Source organism: Hyperolius riggenbachi, chromosome 7 (assembly GCF_040937935.1).
Source record: "Hyperolius riggenbachi isolate aHypRig1 chromosome 7, aHypRig1.pri, whole genome shotgun sequence".
Taxonomy (NCBI): Eukaryota; Metazoa; Chordata; class Amphibia; order Anura; family Hyperoliidae; genus Hyperolius; species Hyperolius riggenbachi.
This window is the reverse complement of record NC_090652.1, coordinates 40,585,368-40,606,995: the sequence shown is the minus strand read 5'-3', so window position 1 is coordinate 40,606,995 and position 21,628 is coordinate 40,585,368. Positions and strand designations below refer to the sequence as shown.

Here is a 21,628-nt window from a genome sequence, read left to right as displayed (position 1 = left end):
GGGCCAAATCGACTCCAGACTCGGCTTCATTCCAACTCAATATCAAGCTGCATGAATATGCATTAAAGGACATCTAAAATGAGAGGTATATGGAGGCTGTCATATTTATTTCCTTTTAGTTGCCTGGCTTCTCTCTGATCCTCAGCCTCTAATACTTTTAGCCAGAGACCCTGAACAAGCATGCAGCAGATCAGGTGTTTCTGACATTGTTGTCAGATCTGACAAGATTAGCTGCATGCTAGTTTCTGGTGTGATTCAGACACTAGTGCAGTCAAATAGATCAGCAGGGATTAGGCAACTGGTATTATTTTAAAGGAAATAGATATGGCAGCCTCCATAGCTCTCTGGCCTCTTTTCCACGAACAGTTGAATTGTGTGCCCAGCAAGCAGTTGCCAGGCAGCAGTGAGCAGTTATCAGGCAGCAGTGAGCAGTTGTGAAAGTTTGAGAGGCATTTCACTGCCTATCAACTGCCCGTGGAAAAGAGGCCTTAAAAAATAGTGTAAGGGCTGGTGCACACCAAAAACCGCTAGTGGATCCGCAAACGCTAGCGGTTTTTGAAGAGGTTCTTCAGATCGATTCTAGGCATGTTTAGGCCCCGTTCACATCTAAAAACACAAAACGCTAGCGATTACCGCTAGCGTTTTTGGAGGACGACTTTTCCGTGATTAACGCGGAAAAATCACTGGACACTGTAGATTGGCAGTTCTATACATAATAATCGTGATCGCAGAGGAATCGCCGCTAAGATGCCCGCGATCGAGGCAGTGAGAACACTGCCATAGACTAACATGGGCTAACATGGGCTAGCGGTTTTTAAAAACCCCTAGCGCTTTGCGGTGGGCGGGAATCGTCGATTCCTGCTCAAGTGTGAACGAACATGGCTAGCGGTTTTTGCAGCATTTTTGTGTAGCGTTTTTTATATTTTGTTGCAGAGCAGCTGTATCTGAGCAGCTACTGTAACAAAAAGGCTTGGAAAACTGCTCTGATCTAATGTTTTTTTACATCAGATGATGTATGGGCAGATCAACCAAGAGACAGATCTCTCTCTGCTGTAATCGGATTGGAGAGAGATCTGCTGAGCGCTATAAACTGCAGGCCAATTCCTGATCAACTTTAGTATGAAATCTTTTGGGAACCTGCTTTGGTGCTGTGTCTCCCCCCCCCCCCCCCCCCCCAATACGTCAGCAACCACGTGGGGTGCATGTATGTGAGGAAGGGGGTGGAGACTGCAGGAGACACCGACAGGTAAAGTATTCATGCACAGGGCACCAGAGGGCGCATTTTACACTACGGGGGACAGCGCAGGGGATTCCGTCACAGTCGTCACTCGTCCCGATATCGTGCGCTGTTATCGCCACATACCCAATGTCGGCCCGACATCTTGCAGGATGTCCAGTAGATACATGCAACCAATTTCAGCCACAAATTGGTTGCATCATGGATCTGGCATGCTCTTGGCCGCACCGATTTTAATCTTATAATAATCGAATTGGAGGGTTGATTGACCGGCAAGTCGTCTGATGTATGGACACCTTGAAGACTCGTTCACACTAGGGGCGTTTTTGCCCTTTTTTCCAGTGCAGGCGATTTTCAAAATTGCCCATAAAACGTACCATTTTTTAGGTGTTTTTGCTATAATGGAAGGGATAGGAAGAGCGCAAAATGCTCACAAAAACCGCTTCATGCGGCGATTGCGTTTGCATTTTTTAGAATAAATACATTGTATTTATTCTTTTCCGGGTCAAAGAGTTCCCTTCCTGACTTGCATCAGGGAGTGAATGCCAAAACCGCTCTGGAAAAGCGCTTAGAAAAGCGCTTTTACCAAAAACGCAGCGCAGTGGATAACCGGGTGGGGGGAAAAAACAGCGCACAAAAATGCAAAGCGCTTGTGTTTGCGTTTTTGGTTTTTAGGTGTGAATGAGGCCCACATAACATAATGTGAAAGGTCACGTTTTATGTCATGTGCTGGTTTTTTGTGCGTGCGTTTTTGGTGCGTTTGCGTTAGCAGTTTTTTACTGCAGATGCATTTTTCAAGCGCTTTGCGTGCGTTTTAATGCGTTTTCCTTTCGCATATACAAAACGTATATGAGTTTTGTATGTGTTTTTATTGCGTTTTATGCAAATAACTAGAAAGACAACAGGAAGCGGAAATACATCCCAAATCAATAAAAAAAAAAAACCACGCATATAAAAACGCACGAAAAACACATACCATTGCGTTTCCATTGACTTTCATTATGTGCGTTTTTGATGCGTTTTTGTATACCATGCAACAAAACCAGCGTTTTTAAAAATGCACGCATACAAAACGCATATGCGTTTTTTATATGCTTTTTTTCCCTGCGGCCCATAGACTTCCATCAGCGGCAAAAACGCAGCGTTTTCCGCAACGCTAACGTTTCTGCTAAGTGTGCACCCCCTAAGGCCCCGTTCACATCTGAGCGTTTTGCAGACGATTTTTTGGCAAAACGCTCAAGCGCTAGCGCGTTTTAAAGCGTGAGTGCCATAATACTCTATGGGCCGTTCTCACTTGGGCGATTTGCGTTAATCGCCGGCGATTAACGCAAATCACCAAACGCAAATTTGTATCCTGCACCATTCTGAGGTGATTTCCTGGCAATCGCGTTTAGTGCTATAGAAGCGCTAAACGCAATCGCGAAAAAATCGGCAAGTGTGAATGGCGATTTTTTTCCGTGTTATTTGCTAAAAATCGCCAGAGGAGAACGCTAGCAAAAGCGCTGGTGTTTTGCAAGTGTGAATGGGCCCTCACAGGCTGCTGGATTTCGGACCGGCCTCATGGACAGCGATGCTATTCCTGTGAGTGGAGATGGACTCAGTGGAAGAGAATGGTCAATGAGTAACTTCCTCTGATACAGATCAGTAATCCATTTCCCATCCAGGGATAATACTGATGTCTCTGAGCAAACACCACAAGCGCTTATCTTAACGATGCTATAAAAACAAAGCTATTATTGACTTCCACAGCCTGCAGGTGCCAATCCGGGAAAGACAAACACAGGGCAGGGGGGAGACCCAGCTGCCCCACAGAACTGACACTCTACAGCATGTGACCTGGGCGATTGTCGCTGGGAAACAATAGGAATGCTGAGGAATGTGTTTGTGTGGGTAAATAGCGGATGACAGACGGCAGCCCAGGTGACAATGCTGAGAGCTGTCCGTCAGGAGGAGGGGGCGGAGGCAGCACAGAGTGGGCGAGGCTGGGAATGCTCAAGAACAGGTTAGGTCAGATTCTCAGGTGATACTACTTACATGCACCTGCTGGCAGTGCTGAAACTACAGCACTCACTGACACCAAGACCTCCATCCCTTCCAGCCATACCTCTGCTGGCTGTAGGATAACCTGCTGACCTGGCACCTACCTGACCCCGGACAGCACACCTACCCACCTGGCTCCATATACTCACTTCTGCTTGGCAAACTTTCTTGTGTCTATTTGTATCCCTGGATTGTTACCCCTGAGCCCCCCTGGACCCTCACACACGAGGGGGATATACACCCAATAAACATGGAGCGATACCTGAAGCCCCTCCTCCTCCTACTCCTGGCAGGTAAGTCTCACTTTTGTTGCTTTGTAACCTGAACCGACATGGAGAGTTTCTGTGCAGAGTGGTGTGTTTTCTAAAAGTGCAAATAAAGGGGTCCATCCACCATTTGTCGGAAATGTCCTATGTGAGATTTTTTGCCATCGGTTGTTTGTGGTGATATTTGTGCCTATTTTGTGAAGGCCATTCAAACAGCTGGACTGGTTGGCGCTAGTCTACTTTAGGGGACCCAGCAGGAAACCTCATAGGGAACAGTTCTCTACTCACAGCACCCTCTACAGCAGCAAGCATTCTGATTGGCTGAATAGTGTGGGCGTACTTTACTACAACCTAAAAGTTTTGAGAGGGTTCTGTCAAATCGAATTTCAGAACGATTCTTTTAGTCTAATCGGATTGCTTATAATTTTTCTCCTCCGTTGGTGAGTCCGAACAATTTTTTTGTGATCAACTGCAAAGGATCGAAATGGATGGTCGATCATGAGGGAAGTTGAATCACTAATGGGAACCTTTTTTATTTGCCAAGTGCCAAATAAAACCATCCTCCTTCATATAGCAGCTCTGAATACTTTGCCCCTCCACCCCACCCTACTTATGATAGACTTTGGAAGATTGTTGAAACCGTCAGTATTCCTGCTATTAACAGAACATTCCTGCACATTCAGTCACTCTTTCCAACCGCCCTACTTCACGGTAGGCCTGCCCTGTGTTTTCTTTAATGATAACGCTGGTTTTCTTAAAGCTGACTACTTTTTATCTGAGCCTTGCAGATATTTGTATGAAGTTGGCAATACACACATTCAATTTATTTTTTTCCCGGTCGATCCCTGGCAGATTAAATCCTGCTGATGAAATCCACGGAGACTCGGCACAGCATGATTCGTATTATTATTTTTTTGCAGAAAATCAAATCTAAATGATCAATCTGACAGGAAATCTTGATTGATGTGGGAGGTGCAACGCTAGATAACGGCAAACAGCATTGTAAAATATGGAGTTCTTGATTTTGGACTTTTTTCCGAATTCATTGAGACTTTCAGGGTAGGAACACGCTAGGCAGTCCTGGAAAGGTAGCATTTTGCTGCATATGCGTTTTTAGTGCGTTTGCGTTTTTGTTCCACACATGCATTTTTCTTGTTTTGCGTGCATTTTAATGCATTTGCGGTTTGCATATATAAATTTCATATGCGTTTTGCATGGTGGGTTTTATGCAAATTACTAGGAAGTCAACAGGAAGTGGAGATGATCAAACTGTTTTTTTGTTTTGTTTTTTTGTAAACGCATACAAATCTTATAAAACGCACTAAATCGCAATACCCCTGCGCCACCGTTGACTTTCATTATGTGTGTTTTACATTGCGTTTTGGAAAAATATGCAGCAAGACCAGCGTTTTTAAAAGCACACATTGGGCTCTATTCACTAACAGGCAAAAACACCGCAAAATTTTACCACTATATTTCCGCCAGCGGTAAACTCCGCATTTTTTCCACATTCACTAATGTTTTCCGCATGCGGGAAAAAAAGATGCGGAAACAGCCATTATTCATGCGGGAATCATGCGGTAAAAAGGTCGCATGAAAAAGTGTTTAAAAAAAAAAAGTTAAAGTCCAGCAAGCACAGCCCTTAAGCCTCCACACTTCATTAAAGTCAATGGGATGCGGAATATATCACCTACTACTTGTAGGTGATAAAAAATCGGTAATTAACGACGAAATGATGCGCCTGAACATTTTTGAGAATTGATATTTTATTGCGGAAAATACCGACTTTTGCGGAAATTTTTCCCCATGAATCCCGCACTTTTATCACACTTTTTCCGCATGCGGAAAAAACATGCGGAACATTTTGAGAATTCCAACTTGGCGGTATTTTGGGTGCAAACTTCCCGCATGTACTTTACCGCATGCGGGAAGTCTTTGAGAATAGAGCCCATTGCAGAACGCAAAAATACGCGTGTTTTTTTTATGCGGCCCATTGACTTGCATTGTGCGTTTTCGCTCCGTTTTTTCCGCAACGCTACCGTTTCTGCCTAGTGTGTCCCAACCCTCAAACGTGGTAATAGTTTGGTAGATTGCCAAAAAAATTGCATGACCATTGAGAGCCCTGACACACCGGAGAGCATTTTTTAGGTTGTTTTTTAAAAAAAAAAAAAAAAAAAAAAAAAATTTTTTTAAAAACTTCCATTCACTTGCATTAAAATCGTGGCCAAACTGTAGCAAACACAATTTTCAAAATGTTGCTGCAATTTTAATGTAAGTCAATGTAATTCCTTCCTCCCTTCCCTTCCTCCCTGTGTCAGGGCCCACATTAACGTTTTTACCTCGTGGAATTGTCTCCAGTATTTGATGGATTATTGCAGTGCAGGGAACATGGATGAAAGACAGCATTGTTTTATTCATTATTTGAGTAGTGCAGTCCAAGGTACCAGTAGATAAAAATTTTGTATCACCTCAAAACCATTAACTTTTTATTACTACACAATAATATTGTGAAATTCGGAAATGTGGTGTTGTCTTTATTTTCCTGAATAGTTTAGTTTTAACCCTTTCACTGCTCTGCTTCCTACCCTCTCTAAAATCACATTTATTGGGCTCTATTCACAATATGTGTGGTAACTTTTTTTTTTTTTTTTTTTTTTTTTTTCCTGCAAAATTACCTCCAGTGAAAATCACCGACTTTTTTGCATATTCACTAAAAATCTACAGAGTGTGATAAATGTTCGATAAAAGTGCGGTAAATGTGTTAAAGGAATACTGTAGGGGGGTTCGGGGGAAAATTAGTTGAACTTACCCGGGGCTTCTAATGGTCCCCCGCAGACATCCTTTAAAGTCTGAAAACCACTGCGCCTGCGTTGCCGTGTCCTCGCTCCCGCTGGTATCACCAGGAGCGTACTGTGCAAGTGCAGACCATACTGGCTGCGGGGGACCATTAGAAGCCCCGAGTAAGTTCAACTCATTTTCCCCAACCCCCAACAGTATTCCTTTAAATGTTCGGTTACTTTGCGGTAATTGGTCGTTAATATGTGCGGTAATAGTGTTTTGTTTTGTTTTGTTTCTCACTGTAGGGCAGCCCATATGCTTGCCACCCATTACACAGAAACGACCCAGGAAAGCCTGTCCTATTTAAAGTGGACCTGAACTCTTGCGTAGGACAGAAGGAAAACATATAGAAATGCCAGATCGTTGAATAATGGCGCTGCATTAAAAAGATATGCTTATCGCTATTTATCGTTAGTACTGCATAATAATGAAGGGAAAAAAGAAACTGCACACAGTAACGTTATTTATCAATAGCTAACCTACATAAGCCAAATTGCAGACGTTATTTAACTGCAAAACTGTGAATGGATTTAATGTAACACTGTCAAGGGCAGGCGCCACCAGGGGGGTGCTTAGGGTAAGCCGCCACCAGGGGTGCTTAGGGTTAGGCGCCACCAGGGGGGTGCTTAGGGTTAGGGTGTTTAGAGGAGAGAACAGATGTAAACCATGCACTTGGAGGTGATCTGACGGCAGGTCTGCAGGCGATCTGATGGTGTGGGTGGGTGATCAGATTGCCCGCAAGGGGCAGTTTAGGGGGTGATTGATGGGTGGCAGTGACAGGGGGTGATTGATGGGTGGCAGTGACAGGGGGTGATTGATGGGTGGCAGTGATTGATGGGTGGCAGTGACAGGGGGTGATTGATGGGTGGCAGTGACAGGGGGTGATTGATGGGTGGCAGTGACAGGGGGTGATTGATGGGTGGCAGTGACAGGGGGTGATTGATGGGTGGCAGTGACAGGGGGTGATTGATGGGTGGCAGTGACAGGGGGTGATTGATGGGTGGCAGTGACAGGGCGTGATTGATGGGTGATTGATAGGTGATTGACAGGTGATCAGTGGGTTATTACAGGGAAGAACAGATGTAAATAATGCACTGGTGAATTGATAAGGAGGGGGGGGTCTGAGGGCAATCTGAGCGTGTGGGTGGTTAGGGTTAGGCACCACCAGGGGGGGTGGTTAGGCACCACCAGGGGGGGTGGTTAGGCACCACCAGGGGGGGTGGTTAGGCACCACCAGGGGGGGTGGTTAGGCACCACCAGGGGGGGTGGTTAGGCACCACCAGGGGTGGTTAGGGTTAGGCACCACCAGGGGGGGTGGTTAGGGTTAGGCACCACCAGGGGGGGTGGTTAGGGTTAGGCACCACCAGGGGGGGTGGTTAGGGTTAGGCACCACCAGGGGGGGTGGTTAGGGTTAGGCACCACCAGGGGGGGTTCTGTGTGTTAACGCTATATAACGATAAGGCTTTAACGTTAAATAGCGATAAGCAATAAACGGATTAGCGGCAACACCGTGCACCATTTTTAGATGAATCCTAGAAATGCACCCTGTATGTATATAATTTAGCCTGTCTAATTCCCCCCTCATCTGTGAATAATCACAACTGTAATTTGAGCTCTCAGCTGTGCCAGCTGGCTGTCTCAGCAGAGCAGCTTATTTGAAAACACAGGAAGTTAACCCTATGTCTGCTTCCATTAAAGCAGGAAGTACATAAACTGGAGATGTATTGCAGGATTTGTATCAGCTGTAACAAATGTTTTTCTTTAAAGGTAATTATGCTGTTGCTTATCTTTTAGAGCAGAGATGAATTTCCTCCTCGGCATCTATAAAATCATCTAAAAGACTGTATGAGGTCTGTAAGGGCGCCTTGAGATTACACACTCATCTTATCTGCCTTCTGTGTAAAATTGACAAACTTGAGCAAACAAAGCTTAAAAGGGTACACAGAATAGTGACACGAGAGCCCAATATAGTGTAGTATGTACTAGTAAGTACCTATTTATACTCACAAACATGGGTTACCATCCAGGTAACCACTATATCAGCAGGTGAGGAGATTAGACCTGTCCCCACACAGGATTAAGAAGTCGCTTTCTGTAGATAGGAAATAAGGGGCAACACCCCTCCACCAAGGGTGGACTCAGGAACTGTATGAGCAGACAGAGGCGCCAAAAGGATATACCATAACTCAAAGATATCACACCTTATCAAAGATATCACACCTTATCAAAGATATCACACCTTATCAAAGATATCACACCTTATCAAAGATATCACACCTTATCAAAGATATCACACCTTATCAAAGATATCACACCTTATCAAAGATATCACACCTTATCAAAGATATCACACCTTGTCAAAGTTTACGCGCCTTATCAGAGTAGCACAGCGCGCGTTATAAACTTATGCCTGCTAATTGGCAATGGCACTCGTCCTGCCCTGAGCCCCTGCGGGTTTGTAGCGCTCGCTATGCTACTCTGATAAGGTGTGGTATATTTGAGGTGTGATATTTGAGTTATCACGGTTTAGTGAATCAAGCCCTATGAGCGCTTTGAGCTTATTTTAAGCACTAGCATCTTTTAAAAGTGCCTGTGTAATGAATTTCAATGCGAGTGTTCTCACATGAGCGATGAGCTTTTTTTTCCAATCGCAAACGCGGCTCCTGCACCATTTTCTGAGTCGTTTGCACTTCAATGGAAGGTATAGGAAAATCGCAAAGAGCTTGGAAAATCGATTTTGTGAGCGACTTTTATTAAAAATGACATTATAGATATTCAGTTGCAGGTCAGTCCCTCCCCCAAGACCCCTGCGCAGCCTGGCCAATCAGTGCCAGGCAACACTGAGGGTGGATTGGGATTCCCTCTGACGTCACGATGTCGATGTCATTCTGTTCTTCTTCAGAACGGGATTTCCCTATGGGCAAGTGCGGCGATCGGAGAGTTGGGAGGGACGCAACAGGGAGGGGGGAATCATGTAGCTAGCGCTAGGCTAGCTACATGAGTTTTAAAAAAATCCAAAAAATACTGCGCAGCAGCCACCCTGGCGAAATCAATAGAACGCCAGGTTGGTTAAACACCAGTTTTTTGTTGTTGTTTGTTTTTTCTTTCGCATTTGTACTTTCTATACTCTGTTGCTGTAATCTTTGGAGGAGCGTTGGGCTGCTTGTCCCTGAGCGCAGACGGAGATGATTTGTTGGGTGGTGTCGCTGCTGGTGTTGCTTTGCATGTGGAAAACGTATTATGCAATGATGACCTAGTTATGGATGTGCAGGAATGTATACTTCATCCTGCAGAATGGCTTTACCCGCAAACACCGGGATAACAAGACGTCTGACGTCTCCCGGTCCTGCCCCGCTGAGCAAGCAATCTAATTACCTGGCAATAAAACTGCTCAGTGACTAATGTGGGAAAAATCAACTTCTCCGTTACAGATCCTGGTGTTGTCTGATCCCATCCTGGTAATAATAGTAAAGGGCACCTGATCCAAGTACAATAATTTAAAATAAACACATGGCGTTTCTGCAAATGAATATTCTATACTTACCTCACCGTCAGTTCCTCTCAGAAGCTCACCGGTTTCTTCTTACGATTCCTTCCAGTTCTGACAAGATTTTAGTCAGAACTGTAATTTATTATTATTATTTTATTATTATTTTTAGTATTTATATAGCGCCGACATATTACGCAGCGCTGTACAGTGTGTGTATGTGTATATATATATATATATATATATATATATATATATATATATATATATATATATATATATATATATATATATATATATATATATATATATATATATATATATATATATATATATATATATATATATATATATATATTGTCTTGTCACTAACTGTCCCTCAAAGGAGCTCACAATATAATCCCTACCATTGCCATATGTCTATATTATGTAGTGTAAGTACTGTAGTCTAGGGCCAATTTTTAGGGGGAGCCAATTAACGTATCCGTATGTTTTTTGAATGTGGGAGGAAACCGGAGTGCCCGGAGGAAACCCACGCAGACACGGAGAGAACATACAAACTCTTTGCAGATAGTGCCCTGGCTGGGATTCGAACCAGGGACCCAGCGCTGCAAGGCGAGAGAGCTAACCACTACGCCACCGTGCTGCCCAATATATCAGTTGCTGTCAGTTATAACTGAAAGGACAACTGATGAGTAAGGTAATGTCCATGTTTCCCTATGGCTTACATAAGTGATATTACAGTTTAATAGTGTGCTGACTAATAAGCTGCTATGCTGGGCATACACAGCTCGTTTTTGCCACTCAAATCTTGTTTCGCCGCAGTCAATCCTCTTATCTTCCGCTTGTTTTTATCTTTTTACATTCACTGCAATCCAAAATCGAGCGGTGAAACGATCGGGCGGGAGATTGGACATGTGGGAAATTATCTATCGAGCCATCTTAATGGCTCAAAAATGAGCCGTGTATGCCCAGCATTAGACCTGGGGCCCACTAGCAGTGCTTTTCTAAGCACTAGTGATGTGAAAAGCTCTTGCTAATGCAATGCTATGGGGGATTTTTGAAAAATCACATCACTCAAGTGGGATCACACCCATAGCATTACATTAGCAAGAGCTTTAATCACAAGTCCTTAGAAAAGCGCTGCTAGTGGGTTCCAGGCCTCATGGGGGTAATAGCCATTTTTTTTTCAAAATGGAGGGTGGAGAATTCCATTGATCACAGTGGACAAGCAGGATGCAGGAGAACAGAAAGAGACTGAGTGGACTACATGGGAGGTAAGTATGTTCAGTTTTTTTATTTTCAGTTTTGGGGTTGCTTTAAGGTTAGTCCTCGGTAAAGGGAGGGATCTGTGTGAGAGGATTAGGTCATAGTAAAATATCAGTAAATCTTACCAGTATTTTACTATATGGATTAATTGGTAGAATATTTGTAATTTTACCGATCTTCTACTATTGGCTATTTCCTGCGCCTTTTATGAAATGTATGGCTCCACAATCCCTTCATTTCCTCTGCTCAGTCATTGACTTTGACCTTTCTGCACAAAGACGTAATAAACTTGGGTGGAATATAAGGAGCTGTATACTGTGGTTATTGCTTGCTCTGTATACGGTGTAGTTTCAGCAGAGGCTATTATGTGGTAATTGCTTGCTCTGTATACGGTGTAGTTTCAGCAGAGGATATTATGTAGTTATTGCTTGCTCTGTATACGGTGTAGTTTCAGCAGAGGATATTATGTAGTTATTGCTTGCTCTGTATACGGTGTAGTTTCGCAGAGGATATTATGTGGTCATTGCTTGCTCTGTTACTCTGTATATGGTGTACTTTTGGGCAGAGGCTATTATGTGGTTCTTGCTCTGTATACAGTGTACTATAGGCAGAGAATGTTATGTGGTCTTGCTTGCTCCGTATATGGTGTGCTTTCGGCAGAGGACACTGTGTTGATTGCTTGCTCTGTATACCGTGTACATTCGGTAGAGGATATTATGTGGTCATTGCCTGCTCTGTATACCGTGTACATTCGGCAGAGGATATTATGTGGTCATTGCTTGCTCTGTATACGGTGTAGTATCGGCAGAGAACTTTGTGGTCATTGTCTGCTCTGTATAGGATGTAGAGGGTTTGAACAGGTTGTTCTGTCCTGATTGGTGTGATACTGACTGCCGTTAGAAGTATCGTCTGTGAATATTTGTAGAGGGTGTCATTGGAATCTGGACCAGTCACATGCTTCTGATTGGGTGTGAGAGCCGTGAGGTTTTTTGCTATTTGTAAAAGGAAGCATTTGAGGACAGTCTACTTTCCCTTGGGCTGAAACAGCGACGTTTTCCCTGTAACCTGTTCACCTTGGCGTCTGATGATCAGTATATAATCGGGCATTTATTGATTTAGGCATGATGTACAGTGTCAGTTCATTTCTGATAATTGACAGCTATATAGTTTTTAAAGGGGAGATGTGATTGGACTTTTTTGGTCATATTTCTGCTGAATTCTGTTTGGCTGCTCCCTGATCAATGTTTCAGTTTAAAGGGACACTTGAGTCAAACAAAAATGAGTTTTACTCACCTGGGGCTTCCAATAGCCCCCTGCAGCTGTCCGGTGCCCTCGCCATCTCCCTCTGATCCTCCTGGCCCCGCCGGCAGCCACTTCCTGTTCCGGTGACAGGAGCTGACAGGCTGGGGACGCAAGTGATTCTTCGCGTTCCCAGACACATTAGCACCCTCTATGCTGCAATATGGTATATGATATATGCTATAGCAGCATACAGGGCGCTATTGTGGCCAGGAACGCGAAGAATCACTCACATCCCCAGCCTGTCAGCTCCTGTCACCGAAACAGGAAGTGGCTGCTGGCGGGGCCAGGAGGATCAGAGGGAGATGGCGAGGGCACCGGACAGCTGCAGCGGGCTATTGGAAGCCCCAGGTGAGTAAAACTTTTTTTTTTTTTTTTTTTTCTCGTTTGACTTAAGTGTCCCTTTAAGAGCATGGATGGTTTATGAGATGCTAATTTAATGTAAATTAATCCTAGAAATGGACCAGTCGCATGCAGCAGCAGCCTGATCGGTAAAGCGGACCTAAACTCAGAACTTCCTCTCTGCTTCAAAATATCTGCAACAGCATAACCTTTGTTACTGCAGATTTGGATCAGCTGTATGTCTACTTCCTGGAAGACGTCATAGGGTTAACATCCTGTTTACAAATTAGCTGCTCTGCCAAGATTCCTGAGCTTACACAGCTAAGAGATAACATTACAGTTGTGATTAGTCACAAATAAGGGGGAATTGGAGAGACTGAACTCTCTAAATATATACAGAGTGGATTTCGCTGTTTACATTCTGTCCTGGGCAAGAGTTTAGGTCCACGTTAAAGGGAATCTGAAGTGAAAATAAACTTATGAAATAATGCATTGTATGTGTAGTACAGCTAAGAACTAGAACATCTGTAGGAAAGATACGATTCTCATATTATTTCAAGTGTTAAAGGGATACTGTAGGGGAGTCGGGGGAAAATTAGTTGAAGTTACCCGGTGCTTCTAATGGTCCCCCGCAGACATCCTGTCCCCTTCGCAGCCGCTCACCGATGCTCCGGCCCCGCCTCCGGTTCACTTCTGGAATTTCAGACTTTAAAGTCTGAAAACCACTGAGCCTGCGTTGCCGTGTCCTCGCTCCCGCTGATGGCACCAGGAGCATACTGCGCAGGCTCAGTATGGTCTGTGCTTGCGCAGTACGCTCCTGGTGACATCAGGGGAAGCGATGACACGGCAACGCAGGCTCAGTGGTTTTCTGACTTTAAAGTCTGAAATTCCAGAAGTGAACCGGAGGTGGGGCGGGAGCATTGGTGAGTGGCTGCGCAGGCACAGGATGTCTGTGGGGGACCATTAGAAGCCCCAGGTAACTTCAAATCATTCCCCCCCCCCCTCCCGCAGTATCCCTTTTAAGAAACTTCTTTACTTATCTATGCAAAACCACTTCTCTGAGCTCTCCAACTAATTTAGTCAGCGAGCAGTGCTATTTTCTGAAGCACTTTTAGGGCTTGTGCACACCTAAGGAGTTTTTTTGAGTGCCGGTGATTGTATAAAAACACCCTAAAATCGCTAGTGAAATGAATCCTTATGAGATAGTTTATATCAGCGCGTTTTCTGTTTTCCACTCAGCAAAGCGCTGCATGTACCATTTTTAGGGCGTTTTTTTGCTACAATGGAAGGTATACATTGTATTCTTTTCCGGGTCAAAGCGTCAGGAAGTGACAAAAATACAATCGCTCTGCAAAAACCGGTTTGAAAAGCGCTGTACACAAAATCGTAGCTTGCAGGAAGGTGACGGGAGGGGGGGGGGGGGAATCGCTCACAAAATTGCAAAATGCTGGCGTTTGCGATTTTTTTAAATTTCAGATCTGAACAAAGCCTTATACATCGAAAAACAAAGACAACTTCCGATAAGATTTTACTGCAGAGAATTTCAAAGGGTCATTAGCTCTGCTCTGTTTCATAGTTTTAGAATACAGAGTGTAAATTGTAAACTGCAAATATGACAGAATACGATTCTATAGAAACCGCTATATAACTGAAAATAAAAATTACTTTTTTTTTTCTTTGTTACTAATGTTCTAGGAATTATCCATACTACACATGCAATTCATTATACCATAAGGTTTTCTAGATTCAGTGGCACTTTAAAGGGATGATGCATTGCAAAGGACTGCTTTTGGCTAGCGTAGCGCCTCTCCCTCCTATGCTGCTTTCACTCCCTTTTCCATAGAACAGAACATGCTCCTCCGGCTAACAGCCCAGCAGTGTCCCTATACAGGAATCATTCTGCAAACTTTCACCCAAAATTATCATTGATCCTTTCAAGTGATAATTACTCTGTTATGACTGAATTTCCACTTTCACGGAAGTAATATTTTCAGGCCTTTGAATGTTACAAAACCTGTCTGAAGCTGACCTTTCTGTCACTCCTGGAATCCGGACTGTTTATCAGAATGCAGCCAATTGTCCATGCAGCAAGATAGGAAGATTCCAGGCCAAGATCAGGAGGACCTGTCACTTATTTTACCATGACTGCAGCAAACTTGGACAATTCTATTTTGAAGTCTGCTAGGAACCCTTAAGGTCCGTACACACGCCGGACTTTAGGCAACGACGGGTCCGTCGTTGCCTCCCGCTGGGTGGGCGTGCCAGTGACAGTCCGGCGTGTGTACGCTCTGTCGTCAGACTGATACGGCTGTTCCTGAGCGATCCGCCGGGCGGATCGCTCAGGAACAGCCGTATCAGTCTGACGACAGAGCGTACACACGCCGGACTGTCACTGGCACGCCCACCCAGCGGGAGGCAACGACGGACCCGTCGTTGCCTAAAGTCCGGCGTGTGTACGGACCTTTACCCTGTGATCTCTCTATCTATCTATCTATCTATCTCTATCTCTCTCTGTGAGGCCTGGTGCACACCAGAGGAGTTTTTTTCTGAGCGTTTTGAGTTTTTAAATCTGCTGCTAATGTTATCCTATGTGTTTGTGCACACTGGAGCAATGAGGTTTTGTAAAAAAAACCCCCATAGCATTACATTGGGAAGAGCTTTTAGAGGTTTCAAAACCTCTTCCCAATGTAATGCTATGTGTTCTTTTTACAAAACCTCATTGCTCCAGTGTGCACAGACACATAGGATAACATTAGCAGCAGATTTAAAAACTCAAAACGCTCAGAAAAAGTGTGTGTGTGTGTGTGTGTGTGTGTATATATATATATATATATATATATATATACACCCATCCGTAGACTTGGAGGCCGATCCACCATCAGATACAGTAATTATATAATCTTATAAGAATTGGTGCCGCCAAGAGCATGTCTGATAGACCATTTGACAACCCCCCCGCCCCCCCCCCCCCCCCCCCCCCCCCGCGGTGCACGTGCAGTTATACTTGTCCACCGTCAGTAAAGTATATGCAGGGGCGTAGGGTAGGGGGACAGCGGCCAGGGCGGCATTGCAAGGCCCATTCCCTAAGAATTTCACTCTGAAATCGATCAGGCAGCATCAGCCTGCGGTTTAGGGTCTCAGAGAGATCTGTCTCTTGGTCAATCGGCTGCCCAAATCTCTAGATGTATGGCCACCTTATTACTTTCATCCATATGTCAGGTGTTTCTGACTGGAGTCGCCACATGCTTGTTTCAGGTGTGTGATTCAGACACTACTGCAGCCAGAGAGATTAGTAGGACTGCCAGGCAACTAGTCCTACCTAATAAAACGCAAGTGTCTCTGCGTTCCATGTCCCGGTGTGTGGGGGAGGGACGCAGAGGCACTGAGAAAGCGGCTTGCAGGGGAGGACGCGGCCAGAAGGGGCCGACGTGTGCGCAATGGGCACATGCACTTTTTGTGAGAGGTGACAGACCTAGCCTGTTTTTTAAACGGGCTAAGGTCACTAGTTTTGTATAAAAGGAAATGCATATGGCCGCCCCATACCCCTCTCACTCCAGGTATTCTTTCATCCCTGCAGTGTATATAGAGTTGAACTGAAAGGGATTGTGTTTTCCTTATTAGAAGCAGAGTTTTGCTTTAATCTTCCCTTCAGACTTCCTCCTGACAATGCCAGTAGGCTGTGGAACCTGTTTGTTATCACTGGACAATTAGTGGGAGATAAGGAACAAAAAGTTATCGAAGTATTAAGAGTTCAGAAACCAACAGGTAAGATAATGGTGATTCCGTAATACAATATTCTCACCCTCCATGGAATTCCACCACCCAGGGGAGTGAGACAACTCAAACCAAGCACAGCCAGGACCAAAAAAAAACGCAGCCCAGCATCTGGAGAAGTCACAGTACTGTAGTAGTGTGTAAAGAGGCCCTGTCCACCTGAAAACTGATAGGATTGTCCAGACCAGCTGCATCCTAAAGGCGCGTACACACGCCTGATCTCTTCATACGACAGGTCGTCAGACCCGCCAGCGGGGCAGACGTTCTGATGACAGTATTCCTGTGTGTACAGTCTGTCGGATCACTCAAAACCAGCCTTATCAGCCTGCCGACAGACTGTACACGGGAAAACTGTCGTCAGAACGGCTGCCCCGTGGGTGGTCTGACGACCCGTCGTATGAAGATATCAGACGTGTGTGCGCACCTTGAGCTGAATACTCACCTGACACAGGCACATGGATCCATTGGAATTTAGTAGAATCTGTCAAACACCTGATATGCTGCATGCTTGTTCATGATCTATGGCTAAAGGTGGCCATATATCTGGTGACTTGGTGGCCGAACGACCATCCGATTCCATCCGATGCCCTGCATCCAAGACAAGTGGTAACATTTATTAAACTAGGAGTACTTTAGCTTCCAATAACGGTTTGCATGCAAAGTATATTATACTAGACACTTGCGCCACGGTGAGGCAGACCTCCGGCAAGTGACCTAACCTAAATTTAAAAACCTCGGGAGCAGCTAAGCAGAAAAAAATTTGTAACTTACATTTGGTAGAACAGCGAGGAGAATGCCAGCGCATACCACTAAGGCTGCATCTGAAATGACAATGCATGATAAGTAGTAGCAGATTTGCATATGATTTGCATCTGAATTGAATGTGAAGTGTGTAGAAAGTGTATATATAGGTGTTACACACTGAGCTGGTGGTCATTTCAGATGCAGCCTTAGTGGTATGCGCTGGCGTTCTCCTCGCTGTTCTACCAAATGTAAGTTACACATCATTTTTTTTTTTTCTGCTTAGCTGCTCCCGAGGTTTTAAATTTGGGTTAGGTCACTTGCCCGGAGGTCTGCCTCACTGTGGCGCAAGTGTCTAGTATAATATACTTTGCATGCAAACCATATTGGAAGCTAAAGTACCTCCTAGTTTAATAAATGTTACCACTTGTCTTGGATGCAGGGCATGCATTTTTCGGTCTGGCAGAGGCGGTGTATGCCTGTGCGATTAACCATTCAATTGCAGCATGTGTTTAGGGATGCGCAGCCTTCCCCCTCCCCCCCCTTTCCTTAACTAGTGCCCCAGTATAGCCAGTGTAGTGCCCCAGTATAGCCAGTGTAGTGCCCCAGTATAGCCAGTGTAGTGCCCCAGTATAGCCAGTGTAGTGCCCCAGTGTAGTGCCCCAGTGTAGTGCCCCAGTGTAGTGCCCCAGTGTAGTGCCCCAGTGTAGTGCCCCAGTGTAGTGCCCCAGTGTAGTGCCCCAGTGTAGTGCCCCAGTGTAGTGCCCCAGTGTAGTGCCCCAGTGTAGTGCCCCAGTGTAGTGCCCCAGTGTAGTGCGCTAGTATAGTGCCCCAGTGTAGTGCGCTAGTATAGTGCCCCAGTGTAGTGCGCTAGTATAGTGCCCCAGTATAGCTAGTATAGTGCCCCACTATGGGTAGGTGGTGCCCCCCGCTCGTCCCCGCCGCTGTTGTTACCTTAACAGCGGCCGCTCTCCCCTCTTCGGCGCGTGTCCTTATTCCAGCAGCATCTCTCGGCTGCTGTGTGATGCGGCAGGAAGCAGGGCAGCGGCTTCCTGTAGTGTATCGCCGTTACTATGGGAACCGAGCCCTGCTTCCTGCCGCATCACACACAGCAGCCGGGAGATGCTGCTGAAATAAGGACACGCGCCAGAGAGGGGAGAGCGGCCGCTGCTAAGGTATTAACAGCGGCGGCCGCTGGGGGAGGGGGTCGGGAAGAGGACAGGAGGTTAATGCCTGGGGGGGCCCGAGGCTGCGGGCCCTGGGTCCGCCCCGGGCCCGTGACGGAAGTCACAGTTGTACCCCCCTGATGGCGGGCCTGACAGTGGCTTTCTTCTTGCCACTCTTCCATAAAGGCCAACTTTGTGCAGTGCACGACTAATAGTTGTCCCATGGACAGATTCCCCCACCTGAGCTGTAGATCTCTGCATCTCGTCCAGAGTCACCATGGGCCTCTTGACTGCATTTCTGATCAGCGCTCTCCTTGTTCGGCCTGTGAGTTTAGGTGGACGGCCTTGTGAGTTTAGGTGGACGGCCTTGTCTTGGTAGGTTTACAGTTGTGCCATACGCCTTCCATTTCTGAATGATCGCTTGAACAGTGCTCCGTGGGATGTTCAAGGCTTTGGAAATCTTTTTGTAGCTTAAGCCTGCTTTAAATTTTTCAATAACTTTATCCCTGACCTGTCTGGTGTGTTCTTTGGACTTCATGGTGTTGTTGCTCCCAATATTCTCTTAGACAACCTCTGAGGCCGTCACAGAGCAGCTCTATTTGTACTGCTGTTAGATTACACACAGGTGCACTCTATTTAGTCATTAGCACTCATCAGGTAATGTCTACTGGCAACTGACTGTACTCAGACCAGAGTAATTACGCACACCCCACTTTGCAGTTATTTATTTGTAAAAAATGTTTGGAATCATGTATGATTTTCGATCCACTTCTCACATGTACACCACTTTGTGTTGGTCTTTCACGTGGAATTCTAATAAAATTGATTCATGTTTGTGGCAGTAATGTGACAAAATGTAGAAAACTTCAAGGGGGCCGAATAATTTTGCAAGCCACTGTATGTTTGTGCATTTACACATTACCTGTCCTGTATCGCTGTGCCCATCCATCTTCCGAATCCACCACTGTCTGTTACCCTTTCCATACACGCTGCCGGCAAATAGTATGCCATCGCACATGTTACGTCACACACACGTCGGCCAGTATTTATAGGGAAGAGCTGTGTATTCAGAACAGGATGGGCACTGCGACACAGGGCAGGTAATGTATAAATGCAAACATTACATACACAGCGGCGGTGCAGTGGGCTTGCCGATTTCCAGGAGATTTTTTTTTTTTTCTGACATTGATTGGGAATTGGCCTGTGGTGTGTGGGCAGCTGACAGATCTCTCTCTGCGATCAGATTTGATTCGAGAGAGTTGTCTCATGGTTGAATCTGTTCATCGCTAGATGTATAGGTACCTGGCCACTAATGATCCAATCTTTTTCATCCAATCTTACCATTTCTATGTAATATAAGGGAACTGCCTGAAGTATCCATTCAGTATATTCACTCAATTTACCCTTATACTACATAGATTTGGTAAGATTGGATAAAAAGATTGGATCACTAGAAGCCGAGAATCAGGACAGCCAGACAACTGGTATTGCTTAAAATGAAATAAATATGGCAGCCTCCATATACCTCTCACTTTAGGTATCTTTTAATGTGTATACTTGTAGCTTGTAAGCTATGTGGCACAAATCCACTCTTCCTCCTATGTCATAGTTTGACCTTTTCGACCACCTAACGCCGAACTGTGTCGGTAACAGTGACGGATCTAGACGGGTCTCTTGTCCCAGGCGCAGTTTGTTGAATTCTTAAAAAGGCAGCAAAATTTGGATGGGGAATAGCAGTTTAGGCGCCAAAACCTGAACATTAGGCACCAAAACCTGACCTTGCCCCAGGTGCAACTTGGTCTAGATCCGTCCCTGGTCGGTAAGGTGGTAGCCCCAGGACCGCCTAACGACGAAAGGCGTCAGGAGCGGGGATCGCGCGCTCCGCTCCGTCATCGGTCTACCAGCGGCGGTCAATAGGAGATTTAGACGGCGAAAGCGCTTTCTATTTACATTGTACAGCACTGCGATCTACAGCAGTGCTGAGGACAGCCATGTCACTTGGCTGTCCCCTGGAGTGGCCCACAGAGGGATCGCTGATGCAAATGAGAGACGATCGCGGGGATTAACTGGCGAGGGGAGGGATGTGTGTGTGTGTGTATATATAATTTTTTCAATTTAAATAGCAGGAAAAAAAACTAATAATCAAAAGCCTGCAGCAGCCATCAGAGCCCAAGGGGGGCGCATTTGTGTGCACGGTTGTTTGTTTTCTTCATTCCCTGGACACGTCGGCATGCTACATTTATGTGTTGACACACACTTTGTGGCTGACTGGAGATATGGCTGTGTACACAGATCATTTCCCACAATTACTGCAGCTATTCGTTCCACTTGTGTTGCCAGCTGTTAAACAAACATAACTTTATGTCGCTAGCGGCGGCTGAGCTTACAGGCAGAGTCTGGCCCACCCCAGCCTGTGCCGGATTCAGATTTCTGTGTAACGCTGCTGGTTATGTTCATATTTCTCTGGTGAGGCCCGGGATATGTTCATATTTCTCTGGTGAGGCCTGGGATATGTTCATATTTCTGTGGTGAGGCCCGGGATATGTTCATATTTCTGTGGTGAGGCCCGGGATATGTTCATATTTCTGTGGTGAGGCCCGGGCTATGTTCATATTTCTGTGGTGAGGCCCGGGCTATGTTCATATTTCTGTGGTGAGGCCCGGGATATGTTCATATTTCTGTGGTGAGGCCCGGGATATGTTCATATTTCTGTGGTGAGGCCCAGGATATGTTCATATTTCTGTGGTGAGGTCCGGGATATGTTCATATTTCTCTGGTGAGGCCCGGGATATGTTCATATTTATGGTGTGTGGTAGTTGTTTGTTTTTTGTTTTGTTTTTGAATATGCCTTTTTTTGTTTTGGAATGGAAGATTTTGAGTGGGAAATGTTTGTGGGAAGTTTAGGTGCTGATGAGGAGCGTTTGAGCAAGTATAGGCTTTTTGGAAACTTAGGAATGGGCACCAGGCTAGCTGAAGCAGCACCAAAAATCCCTTGTGTTAATGTTGTATAAGGGTTACTGGCTATGGGGCTATCAGTAGCAAATGACAACCGCAGCGCTCTTTGTCTAAGCATTGTCCGTTCAAGTTAGTGGACAGCAGCTGGCACAATTGTTTACACACATGCTCGATCACTACATCTTGCTTCATCCTGGACTCTACATGTAGCATC

At 45.3% G+C, this 21,628-nt stretch overlaps 1 protein-coding gene across 1 annotated transcript in view; it reads left to right on the top strand.

Annotated features, from left to right (window-relative positions):
- Positions 1-3,265: 3,265 nt before the first annotated feature.
- LOC137524273 (prostasin-like) overlaps positions 3,266-21,628 on the top strand; it is a 55,421-nt gene continuing 37,058 nt past the window's right edge. Inside the window, exon 1 of the mRNA XM_068243949.1 lies at positions 3,266-3,570. Coding sequence (XP_068100050.1) covers positions 3,528-3,570 — 43 coding nt within the window. The 5' untranslated portion in view covers positions 3,266-3,527. The remainder of the gene's footprint in view (positions 3,571-21,628) is intronic.